Here is a 19578-nt window from a genome sequence, read left to right as displayed (position 1 = left end):
CCTGTGAGAATGTCATACATCAGAAAAGGTAATAGCAGCAAATGCTGGAGAGGGTGTGGGGTCAAAGGAACCCTCCTACACTGCTGGTGGGAATGTCAATTGGTCCAACCTCTGTGGAGAACAGTCTGGAGGACTCTCAGAAGGCTAGAAATGGACCTACCCTATGATCCTGCAATTCCTCTCCTGGGGATATATCCTAAGGAACCCAACATATCCATCCAAAAAGATCTGTGTACACATATGTTCTTGGCAGCACAATTTGTAATAGCCAAAACCTGGAAGCAACCCAGGTGTCCAACAGCAGATGAGGGGCTGAACAAGTTGTGGTATATATACAATGGAATACTACTCAGCTGTAAAAAATTCTGACTTCACCATCTTCAGCCGATCTTGGATGGACCTTGAAAAAATCATGTTGAGTGAAATAAGTCAGAAACAGAAGGATGAATATGGGATGATCTCACTCTCAGGCCGAAGTTGAAAAACAAGATCAGAAAAGAAAACACAAGTAGAACCTGAAATGAAATTGGCGTATTGCACCAAAGTAAAAGACTCTGGGGTGGGTGGGTGGGGAGAATACAGGTCCAAGAAGGATTCAGAGGACCTAGTGGGGGTTGTATTGTTATATGGGAAACTGGGGAATGTTATGCATGTACAAACTATTGTACTTACTGTTGAATGTAAAACATTAATTCCCCAGTAAAAAAAAAAAGAAAAAAAAATAAACATTAATTTACAAAAATAAAAAGTAACCAAACTTTAAAATACATAAATAAATAATTCTGGCTTCTCACCTTTGCCTGTTCACCTGCTCACTCTGTGGCTTTAGGAAAGTCATTTAACCACCCAAAGTTATCTGACTTAAAGATGTGAAAATTTAAGAAACTAATTTCCTTAGCAATTATGACAGGGGTGTGGGGGAAGGGGCGTGGGAGGGGGGCGGCTGGCAGTGGTGCGTCCAGTCAAGCTCACACACTGCCATGTATAAGGACCTAGGTTCAAGCCCACGCTCCTCACCTGCAGGGAGGACGCTTCACGAGTACTGAAGCAGGTCTGCAGGTGTCTATCTTAATCTCTCCCTCTTCTCTCCCCTCCCCTCTCTCAATTTCTGTCTGTCCTGTTAAATAAAATGAGAATGAAAAGGAGGAGGAGGAGGAAGAGGAAGAGGAGAAAAGAAGAAAAATAAATGGGCATTGGGAGCGATGGATTCATAGTGCTGGCACCAAGCCCCAGCTATAGCTCCTGGTGGCAATAAAAAATAATAATTAAAAAAATGTAGCAATTACTGAATATATTTTTTTAATTTAGAGAAAATTTAATAATGCAAACAACTTGAGTGTGGTATTGTAATGACACTAATATGTTTTTTGTAAAACTATATTGGGGCCAGAATATGAACGTTGTTGCAAGCCAGGGAAATAGAAGACAGCCTGAACAGGGAAGGCAAGGAAGTACCTTGAATATTCAATGAATTATAGATGTGTTTCTGTGGTCTGGGAGGTGGCGCAGTGGGTAAAACACTGGACTCTCAAGCAGGAGGTTCTGAGTTCGAACCCCAACAGCACATGTACCAGAGTGATGTCTGATTCTTTCTCTTCCTATCTTTCTCATTAATAAATAAATAATTTTTTTGCCTCCAGGGTTATTGCTGGGGCTCAGTGCCTACACCATGAATCCACTGTTCCTGGAGGCAACTTTTTTTTTCCCCCTTTTGTTGCCCTTGTTGTTGTAGTCTTGTTGTGGGTATTGTTGTTGATGATGTCGTTTGTTGTTGGATAGGACAGAGAGAAATGGAGAGAGGAGGGGAAGACAGAGAGGAGGAGAGAAAGATAGACACCTACAGACCTGCTTCACCACCTGTGAAACGACTCCCCCGCAGGTGGGGAGCCAGGGGCTTGAACTGGGATCCTTAGGCCGGTCCTTAAAATATTTTAAAAACAGAATCATAAATGTGTTTCTACTCACCCATCTTCTGCGAGGCAGAGTAATGACACTCACACCCAGTCCCAGAGGGATACTGACAGTAAATATTTTGGTTTCTAACTATCACTCCCCACAACATAAAGATTCTACATCAAAATTTCAAGACAACTCAAGAACACTACCTGCCCCCCCCCCCCAGTGGAACTAGCATATACATGCGTTCTCTACTCCAGGCCACGGTTTTCAGACACAGAGAGAGACGGAGAGAGTGAGAGACCACATTGGCAAAGCACCTCCCCTGTGGTAGCAGATTCTGAGCCTGGGATGCATGCCCTGTGATAAGGATTCTGCCCATTAAGCTATCTTCCTAGGCCACCTAGAACAATTTGTGCTATGAAGAAAGTTCTCAAAATCACAGAGTCAAGTGAAAAGGACTGGAACTGAAATCATAGGGGTTCTCAGATGGCAAATTTGGGACAAGATGAACATTAGAGGAAATAATCGCTGTAAGGAATGATAATCCACTGACTCAAAACAGAATCCAGTCATCCAATCTGATGAAAAGGAGGGAGAGCAGTAGGGAGCAGAAGAGGAAGAGTCCACCTGATAGTCAAATACCAATTAATATATAAAGAGGGACAGGATCAGAACACAGTAATTTTGCACACAAGGTAATAAATACATCAGGCAAAAATCATTAGTAAATGTTAAAACCAACAGGTAAAAATTCAGATGGAGATCAGGATATCCTTTTTTTTAAAAAAAATTATTATCTTTATTTCTTTACTGGATAGAGACAGCCAGAAATTGAGAGGGAAGGGGATGATCCAGATAGAGAGAGACAGAGAGACATCTGCAGCACTGCAGGTGGGGACCTGGGCTTGAATTTGGGTCCTTGGGTATTGTAACATAGGTGCTCAACCAGGTGTGCCACCAGCTGGCCCCTAGATCAGGCTATTCTAAAATTTCACTATATTGAACACAATAATCTCAAATCATCAGCTCCAGGATATTCATCAGTTACAGAGGGAAAATGGTAACTTTACAAGAAACTGAGAGATACCACCTTAACCGCACAAATTAACATGAAATCCAAGTTGAAACTTGCTCAATTTCCCTCTACCTCACAAATATGACTGCTGTGGAAGGCAAAGGAAAACAGAGGATTAGCCGTCTAAAAGGATCTGACAACCAAATGCAAGATGTGATGTTGAATTTTACAAAAGCGTGTCTTACAAAGTTCTTCTTCACAGAGGATCTTTCCCGAACAATGTGATATCTAGAATAACATCCTAGCCTAGCCATCACTCACTATTTCTTCTCTGTTTTCTTCTTCAAGTTTTTAAGTATCTTTCATTGGATAGAGACAGCCAGAAATCAAGAGGGAAGGGAGTGATAAGGAGAGAGACAGAGAGACACCAGCAACACTGCTTCACCACTCGCAAAGCTTTCTCTCCTGCAGGTGGGGACTGGGGACTTGAACCCAGGTTCTTGTGCACTGAAGCAGGTACACTCAACCAGGTGCGCTGCCACCTGGCCCGTTTTATTTTTTCCATTGCGTTCTGCACAGAATAGTTGAGTGTGAACTCCAAAGGCAGACCTGACTGACAGTAATGGAACCTTGAGACATATGATGTGATCTGTTGTGCCTTAGGTCCCCCCCCCCCCCATCTACAAACTAAGGATCAGAAGAGGCTCTATTTCAAAAGGTTATTGAGAAGATTAATTGAAATAATGTATGTAACTTATACAAAGTAGTGCCTGGCACATAGTAAAGCATGCAACAAACATTACTTGATTATTACTTGACATTATAGTCTATATTTTGTTGTTTTGCACGGGCTATGTTGTTTTCGCCGGGCTGGCTTCATAGGCGGGTAACAGATGACCAGGGACTCATGATTGAGCTATAGGCAGTATCTCTTTATTCATGCAGGACGCAGCACAATCTAAGACGAGCTAAGCTAAACTCAAGGTACCCTAAAACTCACAATGCTGTCTTTATATATACTTACCAAGTAGGGTGGAAACAGGATGTGACATAGAGAGGGTGGAGAGAAAAGTGACTGGTGAAAATCAGAGTGTGACAAAGAGGGGGCAGAGCAGGCGAGAATCCTATCACTGAACCACAAATGCCTTGGAGGCAGGGTGGTGCTTGTTAACAGTGGTTATGTAAACAGAATGAAGTGGTTATGTAAATAGAATAGTGTTAAGCAGGGGGGATTTAAACCAAATGAAACAGAAGGGGTCTCATGCATACCAACAATATTTCATGTTTATTTACCTTTCCGGAATATAAGTTTTATGAAAGCAGACTTGCCGCCCCCCGCCCCCCACCCCAAACCTGCCCAGGCTTATTGCTGGGGCTCAGTACTGGTACTTCAAGTCCGGAAGCCACTTTTTCCATTTTATTGGATAGGACAGAGAGAAATTGAGAGGGATAGAGAAAGATAGACACCTGCAGACCTGCAGAACCAGTGGCTCAAACCCAGATCCCTGCTCCGGCCCTTGCACTTAGTACTATGTGTGCTTAAGCGGGTGCACCACCATCCAGCTTCCTAAAGCAGACTTTTTGTTTGTCTGGTTTTATTACAATAATGTTAGTAAATAGTTGTGGAAAGAATACATGAATAAAACATGAAGGTTGAGTGAGATTTTAGATGCAACAGAATTTCACTTTTAATTATTACTTTAATATTTAAAAACTTACACTAAGGTACAAAGAAAGAGAAATAATTTTGAGAGCTCTTAAGAGAAACAAGTAAATCTTTAAAGCATAAAGTAAAACATCCAGACTCGGAAACACTCACTGACCCATGTGGTAGGTAACCATGCTGTTATTCCCTCCAGACTCGGAAACACTCACTGACCCATGTGGTAGGTAACCATGCTGTTATTCCCTCCAGACTCGGAAACACTCACTGACCCATGTGGTAGGTAACCATGCTGTTATTCCCTCCAGCCAATTTCTCCTAAGGGGGCCTTCTGACTAATTTCAACAAGTGTGAGTCAAGTTACATGTTTAAAGCTGCAATGGTTAAAGTCTAGAATCAGATATGGCATTTGCTTGAGGACTAGCCCACCCTTATTTAAATGGTTTTATATCCAGAGGAGGAAAGAAAAAGAGAGGAAAGCCAGGTTTCAGAGCATGCTTGGTCCAGTGAGCTATTCCTTGAAGGAAAGTTTCTTGGTAAAATAGTTTGATAAGCCTGTCTACTCCATCTCTTTGGAGGATTCTCACCAACAAATATTTATTCTTAGAAGGTTTGGCATTCCACTGAGTCCAGTGTTTTCAAAATGGCTTGCTCAAAGAGCGCTTATCCCAGAACAATCATTAACACAAGATGCAAAAACACTTTGGAAATTCTATCTTCAGTCTTTATTTATTTATTTGATAGAATTTTATCAGCTGTTCCCAGAACAATATAGCCCATGGAGAGAAGGGGAATTCCAGTGTGAGGCTTTCATTAGTAACATCACACTCAGACCACCACAGAGCTAACTAACGTCTCCTCTCACTCTCTCCTTACATGCTTGTCACTTCTGTGACCGTAAATCCTATTGTTAGGTGCTCTTGAAAGTGCTAGTTCGATCCGTGTTACTAGATGAAACTTAGGCATGGAGAGACAAATTAATTAGGGTTAGTTGTAGTCCAGTACTGAAGTCTGACTCCCCCCCCCCTTTTTTTTTCCCTCCAGGGTTATCACCAGGACTTGGTGCCTGCACTATGAATCCATTTTTTCCATTTTGTTGCCCTTGTTTGTGTCCCCTTTTTAAACACTCATCTCAGCACTAGGTAACAATAGTGCTTCCCTGGAACACCAAAGATTTATATCTGAGACTTTGCAGTCGAAAATAAAGGCAATTCATCTTTTAACCTGCTAAGTATATACCTAGTGTCCCAAGGTCGGCGAAAGGATCCAGAGTCTGGGGTTTGTTCTGATGGGTTGGAGTCCCATGTGAGGATCCTGTTGGGCTGGTGGCAGCTGACTTGCTCCCCATTCCGAAGCCTCCTGAAAAGGAATCAAGTTTGTTGAAAGTAGCTAGTGGGGGGCGGGCGGTAGCACAGTGGGTTAAGTGCAGGTGGCACAAAGCACAAGGACCAGCATTAAGGATCCCGGTTCAAGCCCCTGGATCCCCACTTGCAGGGGGTCACTTCACAGGTGGTGAAGCAGGTCTGCAGGTGTCTAACTTTCTCTCCCCCTTTCTGTCTTCCCCTCCTCTCTCCATTTCTCTCCTATCTAACAATGACAACATCTGTAACAACAACAATAACTACAAGGATGATAAAAACAAGGGCAATAAAAAGGTAAATAAATAAATAAACATTTTAAAAAAAAAGAATGGAGCTAGTTATCTGAGGCTCAACTTTGAAACCAACAGATCTAGAAATATTGATCATCTTGTCTCTAAGAGAGAAACAGGACATTTGGAAATATCATTGAAGATGCTAGGCCTTGAGACTCTGACCCAAGCAAGTAGTGTCCTGACATGGGGATAGAGAATAGAGAGGGGGGGGGGGGCAGGCGGTGGTGCACCTGGTTAAGCCCACACACTACAGTGCACAAGGACCCGGGTTCAAGCCCTTGGTCCCCACCTGCAAGGGGAATACCTCATGAGTGGTGAAGCAGGGCTGCAGGTGTCTCTCTGTCTCTTTTCCACTCTATTTTCCTTTCCCTTCTCAATTTCTCTCTCTATCCAATAACAAGTAAGTAAATAACTGATTTTAAGTTACATACAGCAAGCAGCACTGTCCTATCATCAAGGGCAATACAAAACGTTCTTCTAGCATGTGTCTTCAGGAATCACCTGGATGGTCTTTAATATACTATAAGAACTCCTTCACATTAAGGCTCATGTTTTGGCAATTGGCTGAATGGACATCTGCAGACTCTTACCTGGTTTAGCATGCCAGTCCCAACCTCCTGAAACATCTGGCTGAATATTCACAGAAGGTGTGCTAGATGCTACAAATGGGAAGAAAAAACAGTCAGGACAAGACTGTTGAAAACCACTTCTCTCAATCTGCAGAGTAAAATGTTCTCCCTCCCATGAAGCCTGAATGGCTGACCAAGGTCCCAAGTGATTCCTGTCTCTGAACTCTTGCCAGACTCTGCAACACTGAAGTGAGCCCTCATTTGCAGTTACTTAGATGAAGATTGGTAGGAGTTAAATCTTGATCATTACCACCCCCTTTGTTGATTCATCTTTATTTTGCCTCTGTATTCTCACACTCTGAATTGTAATTGTGTGTATGCTGGTCTCCACTGAATGGCGAATGCTTTAAAAGCAAGAGCGATTGGGGGCTGGGTGGTGGTATAGCTCGTTATGTGGTTTCACAAGCGGTGAAGCAGGTCTGCAGGTGTCTATCTTTCTCTCTCTACCTATTTACCCATCCCCTTTCAGTTTCTCTCTGTCCTATCAAATAGAAATAGAAACAAAAACAAAAGAAAGGGGGAAACGGCTAACATGACTCATAGTGGATTCGTAGTGCAGGCACCAAGCCCCGGCGATAACCCTGGGGCGGGGGCGGCAAAAAATAACAAGGACTTATTATATCTTACTATTACCTTGGTTGTGCCATGTCTCAATTTAACATGATCTCAGTGGGAAAAAGAATGAATAAAAAGAGACCTCATAAACTCAATTTCTCCTTAGCTGGTATTAACAAGCATATGAGAAATATGGTCAGTTAGTTTTGCTTTCCCTCTGCTGTGACATGAATTGGGAATGCTGGGTCACTCACAGCATGAATTGGGCATTAACTATATACCACCCACCAAACAAGTGTTGGGGTATATGTATATGTGTATGTGTACACATCACACACACACACACACACACAGTCATTCAAAACAAATTGGACAAACTATTTCAGCTTTAAATTAGATCATCCTGACGCTTATCAAAGGCATTCTGGGTTCTAGATATAAAATCAGTAAGTGGGGGCCAGGTGGTGGTGCACCTGGTTGAGCGCACATGTTACAGTGCACTAGGACCCGGGTGAGATGCATTGGATCGACCTTCCCGTGGTGCATCCCGTGAGTCCCCATTCATTGGGGAAACTGACGATCCTTCCTAGCCGACTGAATCCACATGGATCCCAGTCACTTTCAGAGCCATTAACTGGCTACGGAAGAAGAGCAAACGCTAGAAGAAGAAGAAGGACCCGGGTTTGAGCCTCTGGTTCCACCTGCAGGGGGAAAGCTTTGCGAGTGGTGAAGCAGGGCTGCAGGGGTCTCTCTCCCTCGCTATCTCCCCTCCTCCTCTCAATTTCTGGCTGTCTCTATCCAATAAATAAATAAAGATAATTTAAAAAGAGACTTTAAAAAATAAATAAAAATAAAATAAAATCAGCAAGTAAAATGCAAATATTAAACTAATGGTGCAGATAAAATCATGACACACATGCCACACCACCAGCACCAACAGAATCATCAAATCAACAAGCTTGACATTACAACAACCTTATGCTCATCAAAGTTGTTTGCTATGAACAGATCAAGACATCTTGTCCTTTCCCATCATTATGTTAAAAATGAGTACCATTTTCAACTATAATAGCTCTTGATGTGTTTCTCTTTTTCCACAGTAATCTGTAAGAACTGAGCTGGAAATGGGAGTATTTGGTTCGCATCTATTGTTGGATTTCCCTTATTCTCTGATCTTGGTCTTTCATCCACTAGTAATGATATGTTTAGAAATTCTTTGAACTCGCTGGCAAGGCACAGGCCAAATGAAATATGGCTACAAAACAAAGATGTTCTAGCTGGCTTAAAATGAGTGATCAACAACATTTTCAAACCAACTGACAAGAAATAGAAGAGAAAATCCAGAACAGTCATGCTGAAGTATATACGACTGTGCCAATGGGACAGAGACCTGAAGCATAAAAGTGGAGAAATCACATAAACCTACAAACACTTCACCACATAGCAAAGAGACTAGTTGTAAAAAAAAAAAAAAAGTTGACTCATTTTTATATTTACATATTGGATAGAAACATAGATCCACCGACTATGTGCCAGTAACCCTTTATTTAATTAATTAATTTATTTTTCTGCCACATGGTTGTTGCTGGGCCTTAGTGTCTGCATGATGACTACACCGCTCCCAACAGCCATTTTTTCCTCCTCCTCCTCCTCCTCCTCCTCCTTCTCTCTCTCTCTCTCTACTTGGTAGGACAGAAAGAAAGTGAGAGTGAAGAAGGTGGTAGAGAGAAAAGAGAAAAAGACACTCACAGTACTGCTTTAGCGCCAGTGAAGCCTTCTCCTGCCCATGGGACTGGGGGCTTGACCTTAGTTCCTTTCCCACGGCAATGTAGTTTACTTAACCAGCTGCACCATCGTCCGGCCTATCAGTAATTCTTAGTACATAGAACCATCCGTTCCACCCCAGTTCCATGGCTGCCAGTTCTTAGCAACATCGCCCCGCCAGATATTCGTCGGGATGCGGCATCATCTAAGTTCATTTCCCACGTCTACGCTCGACCGGACCTGCCAATATACGCGGATATCTTCACCCACCCTGTCCAACGCTTGACGTCTCGTCACCCAATCTGGTCCCCTACGCCTACACTGAACTTCTCTGTTCCAGTCTCTTGGAAACAGAGTTGGCAGTCAGCTGAGGTCAAGAACAAACACCTCATCACAGACCCCTGCAAGCGTCAACCCGGCTTTAACCTAGCACGTTATGATTGGGCCCTCCTCAATCGCTATCGAACAGGCCATGGCCAGTGCGCTGCTATGTTCCATCGCTGGGGAGCCAGAGACGACCCGAACTGCCCCTGCGGCTACAGACAGACTATGACCCACATAGTCAATGACTGCCACCTCTCCAGATTCAAAGGAGGTCTTGAAACTTTACATCAGGCTCAACCTGACGCTGTTGACTGGCTACGGAAGAAGGGCAAATGCTAGAAGAAGAAGAAGAAGAAGAAGAAGAAGAAGAAGAAGAAGAAGAAGAAGAAGAAGAAGAAGAAGAAGAAGAAGAAGAAGAAGAAGAAGAAGAAGAAGAAGAAGTACATAGAACATACAAAAACCCCTAACTTCATGGAAGTCATATTCTCATGGAGAGAGATAAATATAAAAATACAGAGCCTTGCCCCACTAGGGAAAGAGAGAGGCAGGCCGGGAGTATGGATCAACCTGTCAATGCCTATGTTCAGTGGGGAAGCAATTACAGAAGCCAGACCTTCCACCTTCTGCATCCCACAATGACCTTGGGTCCATATTCCCAAAGGGGTAAGGAATAAGAAAACTATCAGGGGAGGGGATGGGATATGGAGCTCTGGTGGTGGGAAATGTACCCCTCATATCCTATGGTCTTGTCAGTGTTTCCATTTTATAAATAAATAAATTAAAATATATGCATATATATGGAAAATAAATTATTAAGTACATTGAAAGTTGATTAGTGGGAGTCGGGGTAGCGCAGTGGGCTAAGCGCAGGTGGTGCAAAGCGCAAGGACCGGTGTAAGGATCCCGGTTCGAGCCACCCAGCTCCCCACCTGCAGGGGAGTCGCTTCACAAGCGGTGAAGCAGGTCTGCAGGTGTCTGTCTCTCTCTCCCCCTCTCTGTCTTTCCCTCCTCTTTCCATTTCTCTCTGTCCTATCCAACCACGATGACAACAATAAAACAAGGGCAACAACAGGGAGTAAATAAATAAATAAATAAGTAAGTTGATAAGTACAATGTAAAGTGGCCTGCAGAATGAGGGGCAAGTGATTGCACTGAAACTTGAAATGGAGTAGTAAAAGTAAGCTTTATCATCAACAAGGTGATATTTGAACAAAGATTCAAAGTGGGTAAAGGAGTTGGTTATAATGAAGTCTGGGGAGGACAGGACAGTCAGTGTAATAGCAAAGAGGTTAGTATGACTGGAATGAAGAGAGAGATAACAAAAAACGAGATCCAAGACACTGACATGCTAGAGTATACAGGACCTATGTAGGCCATCAGACTTCTATGATGACTGGGGGAAAGGAGACACTTTGAGTAGAGCAATGGCATGGCTTTCATTTTGAATAAGTAAACAAAGCAATAACTCTAAATCATCTCTCTGCTTCTTTCCTTCCTAGGTAATTACCTTCTAATCTGGAGATGATCTTAGCAGATGCTACTCAAAGGAGAGATGCAGACTTCTCATATGCTATCCAGTTGGGTGCACTTTAAATAAAAAAGATTGTACATCACAACCAAGTGGGACTTATCCCAGGGTGCAGGACTGGGTCAGTATACGGAGATCAGTCTTTCACCCCTGGGATAAATCCCACTTGGTCGTGATGTACAATCTTTCTTTCTTTTTTATTTATTTATTCCCTTTTGTTGCTCCTGTTGTACTGCTGTAGTTATTATTGAGGTCATCATTGTTGGATAGAAGAGAGAGAAATGGAGAGAGGAGGGGAAGACAGAGAGGGGAAGAGAAAGACAGACACCTGCGGGCCTGCTTCACAGCTTGTGAGGCGACTCCCCTGCAGGTAGGGAGCCAGCGGCTCGAACCGGGATCCTTATGCAGATCTTTGCACTTTACACCACATGTGCTTAACCTGTGCTGCGCTACTGCCTGACTCCCACAATCATTCTTAATGTACTGCTGTATCCAGTTGGCTAGGATTTTGTTCAGTATTTGGCATCTATGCTCATGAGAGATACTGGTCTATAATTTTCTTTTTTTGTTGTGTCCCTGTCTGCTTCTGATATCAGTGATATTGGCATCATAAAAGGTGGAAGGGAGTATTCCATATTCCTGTGTCTTCAATATTTTGGAAGAGCTTAAAAAGTATAGGTATTAACTCTTCCTTGAAGATTTTGTAGAATTCATTTATAAAACCATGTGTTCAAAACATCAAGGGCAACAAAAAGGAAATAAATAAATAAATAAATATTTATTTAAATTTTAAAAATTCCAAAACAAACAAACAAAAACTGAGAGTTGGGCGGTGACGCAGTGGTTAAGCGCATGTGGCGCAAAGCGCAGGGACCTGCATAAGGATCCGGGTTTGAGGTCCCAGCTCCCCACCTGCAGGGGAGTCGTTTCACAGGCGGTGAAGCAGGTCTGCAGGTGTCTATCTTTCTCTCTCCCTCTCTGTCTTCCCCTCCTCTCTCCATTTCTTTCTGTCCTATCCACCAACAAGGACATCAATAACCACAACAATGTTAAACAACAAGGGCAACAAAAGGGAACATAAAAAAAAAAAAACACCATGTGTTCTTGGGCTTTTATTATTTGTAAGATTCTTTATAAACATTTCCATTTCCTTGGCTGAGATTGGCCTCTTCGTGTTTTCTAGTTCCTCTTGGTTAAATTTTGGAAAGTTATATGTTTCTAGGAACTTTTCCATTTCTTCCAGGCATATATAGATAGATAGATAGATAGATAGATAGATAGATAGATAGATATATAGTTGTGTTAGCTTATTCAGCTTGTTGGACTCTCAACTATTTCAGCTTTTAGCTCTCTAATAACCCCGAGATAAATCATGTTTTCTTTCAGAATCTCATTTGTTGTTTCCTCGTTTCTGATAATACTAACATCAAAAGCTTTTCTCCTAAAATTATCACATTGATTAATGTCTGGATGTCTTCCTCCTTCTTATTTGCTTCTGGACTGTCGGGATTTTTTTTGTTTGTTTGTTTGTCTTGGTTTTGCAGTAATTTCTTTTGGTTTGACCATTCTATTTGGTGTCTTTTGAAATGTGTGTTCTGAATGTTGCTATTCAGGTATGGTGTGATATGGCCTCTAGTCTGTTGGTTTCTGGAACCCTGAAGCCAGTCACCTTGCAGCATGTCTCAGGAGTGGGTACAGCTGTTGTTCTAGTGGTGACACTGCTCTTTGGAAAATGAGAGGGAGTGTCTCATGTTCAAGCTGAAGAGAGAAATAGACCATTGGAATAGCAAGATGGTGTTCACTGATGCTGAGCACAACTTCTTAAGACTTGGAGTCCTTCCCTCACTTCTTTTCAATCTACTGATTACACTCGTCTGGATCTACTTGTAATTAAGTATATTACTTACGAAGTCCTAATTGTTAGCATAACAGGGTAGTTAGGCAGGGTAGTTAGCATAATGGTTATACAAAGAGATTCTACTCCCTAGGCTCCAAAGTCCCAGACTTAATCAGCCACAACATCACAAACCAGAGCTGAACAAGTACTCTGGTAAGTTGTCGGGCTAGCGTGAGGGTGTTTCTTCCCGGGCACGTGCTCTCTGGGTTGGAGAGAACTCAACCGGAGCCAACCCGGGCTGCTGCTTACTCAGCGATGCAGGAGAGAGACCAGGAACTCATGGTGGAGCAGGAACACAGTGCCATTATTGATCAGAGACAACATATATATATATATCTTTAACTGGAAGTGGCAAGTGGGAAAAGGAAATGGCTAGGAGAGGGGGTGGAGAAAAGAGCCCGAAGGTAGAAAGCTTCCATAGCAGCTATTGTGAAAGTTCTAACCAGTGGGATTAACCAATACCCTACAGGCAGGGTGGGTCTCGGGCAAAACAATGATTATGTAAATAGACCATTGCATCAACGATGGAGCAGAGTAGGGGGGGCTGCCCAAAAGTCGATAAAATAAATAAAATATAATATAAAATAAAAAGAGGGCACAGTTGTAAATTGGTGAGTTTCTATGTGATTTTCTGTTTGTTTGTTTCTGTTATCAGTCGCTGTGGCTTTAACTCAGTCTTAGAGGGGAAGCACAGCAGCTGGTAACCCTTTGCCATCCTGCCAGGAAGTCGGTTGTGATTTATTTTTCTAGCTAGACTAGGGAACCGGAGCCAGTCAGAGAGCTTTAATTCTAGTTACATTTCCCACTTAATCACTAGTGAGTGCTTGTGGGCAGGACAATGTCTGTTGCCCCTGACTTCACATGTTAGGTACCCTGACTTACTTTCCCACCACTACAATTTTCTCTGCTTGCTTCACTTCCAGTTTGGGACCAGCTGTCACTAATTATGGCTTATGAAGTTCCAAGCATCTGTCCTCAGCCCCTTTCCACCCATCAGCCACATGTATTTGTACTCACCTGTGGCTTAGTGAGTTTGTGAAGAAATCGCGCTTGTATCTTATTGAATTTTTCAGGTGATCTTTCATTGCTTTTTCTAGTTTATCAGGAAAGCCAAATCTGAAATGGTTCCTGTTGGTATGCTTTTAAGACCCCTTCTGTTTCATTGGTTCAATCCCCCCTGCTTAACACTGTGTTCTATTTACATAACCACTGTTAACTAAGCACCACCCTGCCTGCAGGGCATTGGTTTAATCCCCACTGGTTCATGATGTCTTTTTGCTCTGCCCCCTCTCCTTGTCACACCCTGATTTCCACCAGTCTCTTTTTGCTCCACCCTCTCTACGTCACATCCTGTTTCCACCCTACTTGGCAAGGATATATAAGGGCAGGATTGTGATTAGAGATGGCTTAGATTGTGCTGCGTTCCACATGAATCAAGAGATACTGCGTACAGCTCAGCCATGAGTCCCTGGTCGCCTGTCTCCCGCCTATGAAGCAAGTCCGACAGCTCCTCTACCATAGCCATGCCTCTGGAAGTCTCTTTAGTAACTAATTTAACTCAACAATCTTATTGTAAATGAAACTAAGATAAGAAGCATCTAAGACCAATGCTAGATGTCTTACTTTGTTTGTACTGAGTTTGAAGTCTGTGAAGTGTTTTATACTCAGTGTACATTCCAATTTGGATTAGCTATGTTTCCCATATTCACATGCAGCTGGTAGCTTCACACTACACAGTCTAACTCTATACCACATGTAGTTGCAATGTAAGCTTTGTTCTGTGAATTTCTGATTTTGTGGTATGGTTACATCACATTCTATTCAAGTTTTCCTGCATTTCAAAGATTTTTCCAAGAAGGGTATATCTTCTTCTTTCTTTATTTATTTTGCCTTTTGTTGCCTTTGTTGTTTTTCATTGTTGTTGTAGTTGTTGTTGTTATTGATGTCATCATTGTTAGACAGGACAGAGACAGATGGAGAGAGGAGGGGAAGACAGCGGGGGGGGAAAGAAAGACAGACACCTGTAGACCTGCTTCACCGCCTGTGAAGCAACTCCCCTGCAGGTGGGGAGCCAGGGGCTTGAACCGGGATCCTTATGCAGGTCCTTGTGCTTTGCACTACCTGCACTTAACCTGCTGTGCAACCACCCAACTCCAGAAGGGTATATCTTCTAATTAATTAAAAGAGGAAATATTTTTGTCCTTACTAGATCATGATATAAAGTTATATCCTACAATCACTGGTACTTTATAATTCTATGCATTTATTTCTAATAATAATAATAAATAATAAAATAAATATATATAAAAATAAATAATAAAATAAATAATAATAAAAATAATGATTCTATGGTCAAATTAAGCAGGATTCTTCACTGTAAGCTAAAAGCTTAGAGTTTTTAGTATATTAATGTGATTTGGTAATTTCCAAAAGAGAAATAAATTGTGTAGCTTTACAAAAGCATGCTAGGTGCTTTTATCTCTGAGCACAATTATCTTGTTAAAAAAGAAAAACTATGCTCCTCTGAACAAAATGTAAAATACTTCCTTACCATGCACAGTAGGTGAAGGGCTTCTTGTAGGCTGCAGAAAGGGGTCACTGGAAGCATTAGATGTATTCAGGAAAGAACCTAGAAAATCTTGACCAGGCGGCTTAGAAGGTGCTCCAAATGGGTCAAAGGCTGCCCCTACAGCAGAAAAAAATAAATATTATTCCTTTGTCCTGTGAGTTCATTCATTCATTAATCATTAAAGAGTCTGTACTATTGCTGGGGTCTATGCCAAGAGCTCAAGAATTTTGGGTGATGCTTAGCTCTTGAACTGTTCCATGGACTCACACCATTTCAAAATATCTTCCAGGGGAGTCAGGTGGTAGCACAGCAGGTTAACCGCACGTGGTACAAAGCGCAAGGACCAGCACGAAGATCACGGTTCAAGCCCCCGGCTCCCCACCTGCAGTGGAGTCGCTTCACAGGCGGTGAAGCAGGTCTGCAGGTGTCTGTCTTTCTCTCCCCCTCTCTGTCTTCCCCTCCTCTCTCCATTTCTCTCTGTCCTATCTAACAACGACGACATCAAAAACTACAACAACAATAAAATGACAACAAGGGCAACAAAAGGGAAAATAAATAATAATAAAAAAATATCTTCCAGGAGTGATAATCAAATCCCAAGGATTTCTGGTGACACATGAATGAGTTCATCTTTAGAAACAAAAGAAGACCAGATTTCTCTGTTGGATGGACCATAAAGATGATAAATAAGAGGATCTTGGGCTTTCTGGAATTTTATTAACATGAAGTAGGTCAAATGAAATTATAATCAAGCAGAGAATACTAAGTCAACAGGATGAATCAGAGTGGCAAAAGTCATACCTGGACAATAAGAGGTGACTAATGAATTAAATTTTCTCACTTGTTAGAGATTAGACAATTGAAATCAAACAATTTAATGAACAAGTTCCACTTAGAAAAAACTAAACAAGTAGGATGTAAGTTCAACACATGTTTAGCTAAGGTGTCACTGACATGTCCTCCTAATATCTACTGAACAGAAGGTTATCGTTACATAAAAGAAATGATATTAACTACATGTCAAGCATTCTGTCACATACTATATATCCTTTATTCATTTAGTATTCACAAGACCTCATCCCATCCATAAACTAAAGTTTCCAGAGAGACCGCAAGAGGACCCTTAACCCTTCTACATTTTGGTGAGGATGCTAGGATTTTTCTGTACTTGGTAACCTTTTAATATCACCTTATGTTCAATTACAGGTTTTCTCCAACATGTAAAAGTAATTTCCCAGTACCACAAGATACAAATTCAAAACTCAGTCTCTACAGCACTGCTAATAGAACTGTACAGCACTGTGCTATAAACCATTAACTCCCCCAATAAAATGAAGAAATAGGGGCCGGGTGGTGGCACACCTGGTTAAGCGTACCCACTACAATGTGCAAGGACCCAGGTTCAAGCCCCCAGAGCCCACCTGAAGAGGGGAAACTGCACAAGTGGTGAAAGCAGGGCTGCAGGTTGGTCGGTCTGTCTGTCTGTCTATCTATCTATCTATCTATCTCGCCCTTCCTCTCAATTTTGAGCTATTTCTATCAAATAAATAAAGATAAAAAAGAAAAGAAATGGAAAAAATATTAATTTGCAGATTAAGTTGTTTCCAAAATTATAAAAAGGCATATATTATTCTCTTTTTACAACTAAGGGGAGGGGTGCTGGGCAGTGGCTCACCCAGCTAAGGGCACACATCACTATGTGAAGGACCTGAGTTCGAGCCCCTGATCCCCACCTGCAGGGCGGATACTTCAGAAGCAGTAAAGCAGGTCTGCAGGTGTCAGTCTTTCTCTCTCCCTCTCTGGCTCCCACCCCCCTTTAAACTTCTTTCTGTCCTAGCAAGTAAAATAGAAAGACACGCAAATGAAAATATATATATAAATAAAAGGCTGCCGGGAGCAGAGGATTCACAGTGCTGGCACTGAGTCCCAGCAATAAGCCTAGTGGCAATAAAAATAAACAAAGAAACAAATATAAAAACAGCTAAGAAGGTTAAGGTTTTTCATCTAAGAGACAACTTAGTATCAGTCCTGACATCCAATACATGCCTTTAACTCTGGACTCAGTAGTCTTTATGCTTCCTCTGGGGGACAAAATACTTAACTTCTTGATCTGGGCTTACTTCTAATCAACTATGTATCTTTGGATCAGTCAGCCGATATATCTAGGCCTCAATTTCATTTTCTATAAGCTGAAGTGCACACAGTTAATTAAACTTCATAGTTTGCCTCTAGTTCTTTTTTTTTTAATTTTCTTAAAATTTATTTTCGCAGGAGTCAGGCGGAAGCACAGTGGTTAAGCACAGGTGGCGCAAAGCAAAAGGACTGGCAGACGTAAGGATCCCGGTTTGAGCCCCCGGCTTCCCACCTGCAGGGGAGTCACTTCACAGGCGGTGAAGCAGGTCTGCAGGTGTCTGTCTTTCTCTCCCCTTCCTTGTTTTACCCTCCTCTCTCGATTTCCCTCTGTACTATCCAACAACAATGGCATCAATAATAACTACAACAATAAAACAACAAGGGCAACAGAAGGAAATAAATATTTTAAAAAATTTATTTTCCCTTTGTTGCCCTTGTTATTTTATTGTTGTTGTAGTTATTATTGTTGTTACTGATGTCATCGTTATTGGATAGGACAGAGAGAAATGGAAGACAGAGAGGGGAGAGAGATAGACACCTTCAGACCTGCTTCACTGCCTGTGAAGCGACTCCTCTGCAGGTGAGAAGCCGGGGGCTCGAACTGGGATCCTTCTGCAGGTCCTTGCACTTCACACCACATGCGCTTAACCTGCTGCGCTACTGCCCGACTCCCAGTTTGCCTCTGGTTCTAAGCGTGTAACACAACTATCTAGGTGGGACTGTGATGAAGTACACTGTTGAAGTCACACAAGGAGCATGATCTTAAAACATTTGTATACTATTCTATTTTGGATTATTGGATTTTTTTTTTTCCATATAGATCTTCCGTTCATTCCAGTGAATAAGAATTAAGTGAAAGGATGGGAAGTGTGGAGGAAGTAACAAGATTTCTGACTTCATACTCTGGATCAATCCATAACTGACATAGAAGCATTGAGTGTCAGAACTGAGTGGTGGGGAGTCGGGTTGTAGCGCAGTGGGTTAAGCGCAGGTGGCGCAAAGCACAAGGACCGGCGTAAGGATCCGGGTTCCAGCCCCCGGCTCCCCACCTGCAGGGGAGTCGCTTCACAGGAGGTGAAGCAGGTCTGCAGGTGTCTGTCCTTCTCTCCCCCTCTCTGTCTTCCCCTCCTCTCTCCATTTCTCTCTGTTCTATCCAATAACAACCACATCAATAACAAGAATAATAACTACAACAACAATAAAAAAAAGACAACAAGGGCAACAAAAGGGAAAATAAATAAATAAATTAAATTAAATTAATTAAAAAAAAAAAAAAAAGAACTGAGTGGTGGCGCACTTGGTTAAGTGCACAGGTTACCATGCACAAGGACTTGGGTTCAAGTCCCCACCTGTAGGGGTGATGCTTCCAGGTCTGCAGGTGTCTCTCTTTCTCTCTTTCTCTATCGCCCCTTCCCCTCTCAGTCTCTATCTGTCCTATTTAATAAAAGCAGGGGGACAGAAGGGGAGGTGACCCACAGGAGTGGTGGATTTATAGTGCCCACACTGACCTCCAGTAATAACCCTCATGGGAAGAAGGAAAAGGTGAAGGAGGAAGAGAAGAAGGATGAGTATCAGCTCCAACACTGTTGCTGTGACCATGGAATCACCCCTCTGAGCCAACTTTTTCAGAAAGAAGAGACAGGGACAGAGAGAAAGATAACACAACACAGAAGCTTTCTCCAGTGTGGTGGGGGCTGGGCTTAACCCCCTGCTGGCCTGGCAAAGCCGGAACACCACAAGTGAACTATTTTGTTGGTCCGCAGTTTCTACATTTTATGATTCTGAGACTATTCTTTGAATATTCCCTGGTGAACTACCACAAACCAATGGTCAGACCAAATCCCTTAGCTGTGAATTACAAAATAGAGATCAAAAGAAGACCCATGTGGATGGTTTATTTTTTATTTTCTCTCTTTCTTTCTTTCTTTCTTTCTTTCTCTCTCTCTCT

At 42.2% G+C, this 19578-nt stretch overlaps 1 protein-coding gene across 10 annotated transcripts in view; it reads right to left on the bottom strand.

Moving 5' to 3' along the window:
* Positions 1 to 19578, bottom strand: part of DNAJC6 (DnaJ heat shock protein family (Hsp40) member C6) — a 214234-nt gene that overhangs the window by 15860 nt on the left and 178796 nt on the right. For all 10 annotated transcript variants that reach the window (XM_060206346.1, XM_060206340.1, XM_060206342.1 and 7 more), the window contains 3 exons: positions 15480 to 15614; positions 6822 to 6890; positions 5817 to 5936 (listed from right to left, as the gene is read on the bottom strand). In XM_060206346.1, coding sequence (XP_060062329.1) covers positions 5817 to 5936; positions 6822 to 6890; positions 15480 to 15614 — 324 coding nt within the window. The remainder of the gene's footprint in view (positions 1 to 5816; positions 5937 to 6821; positions 6891 to 15479; positions 15615 to 19578) is intronic.

Source organism: Erinaceus europaeus, chromosome 13, assembly GCF_950295315.1.
Source record: "Erinaceus europaeus chromosome 13, mEriEur2.1, whole genome shotgun sequence".
In the NCBI taxonomy this organism is placed as follows: domain Eukaryota; kingdom Metazoa; phylum Chordata; class Mammalia; order Eulipotyphla; family Erinaceidae; genus Erinaceus; species Erinaceus europaeus.
This window is presented reverse-complemented; position numbering and strand designations above follow the sequence as displayed.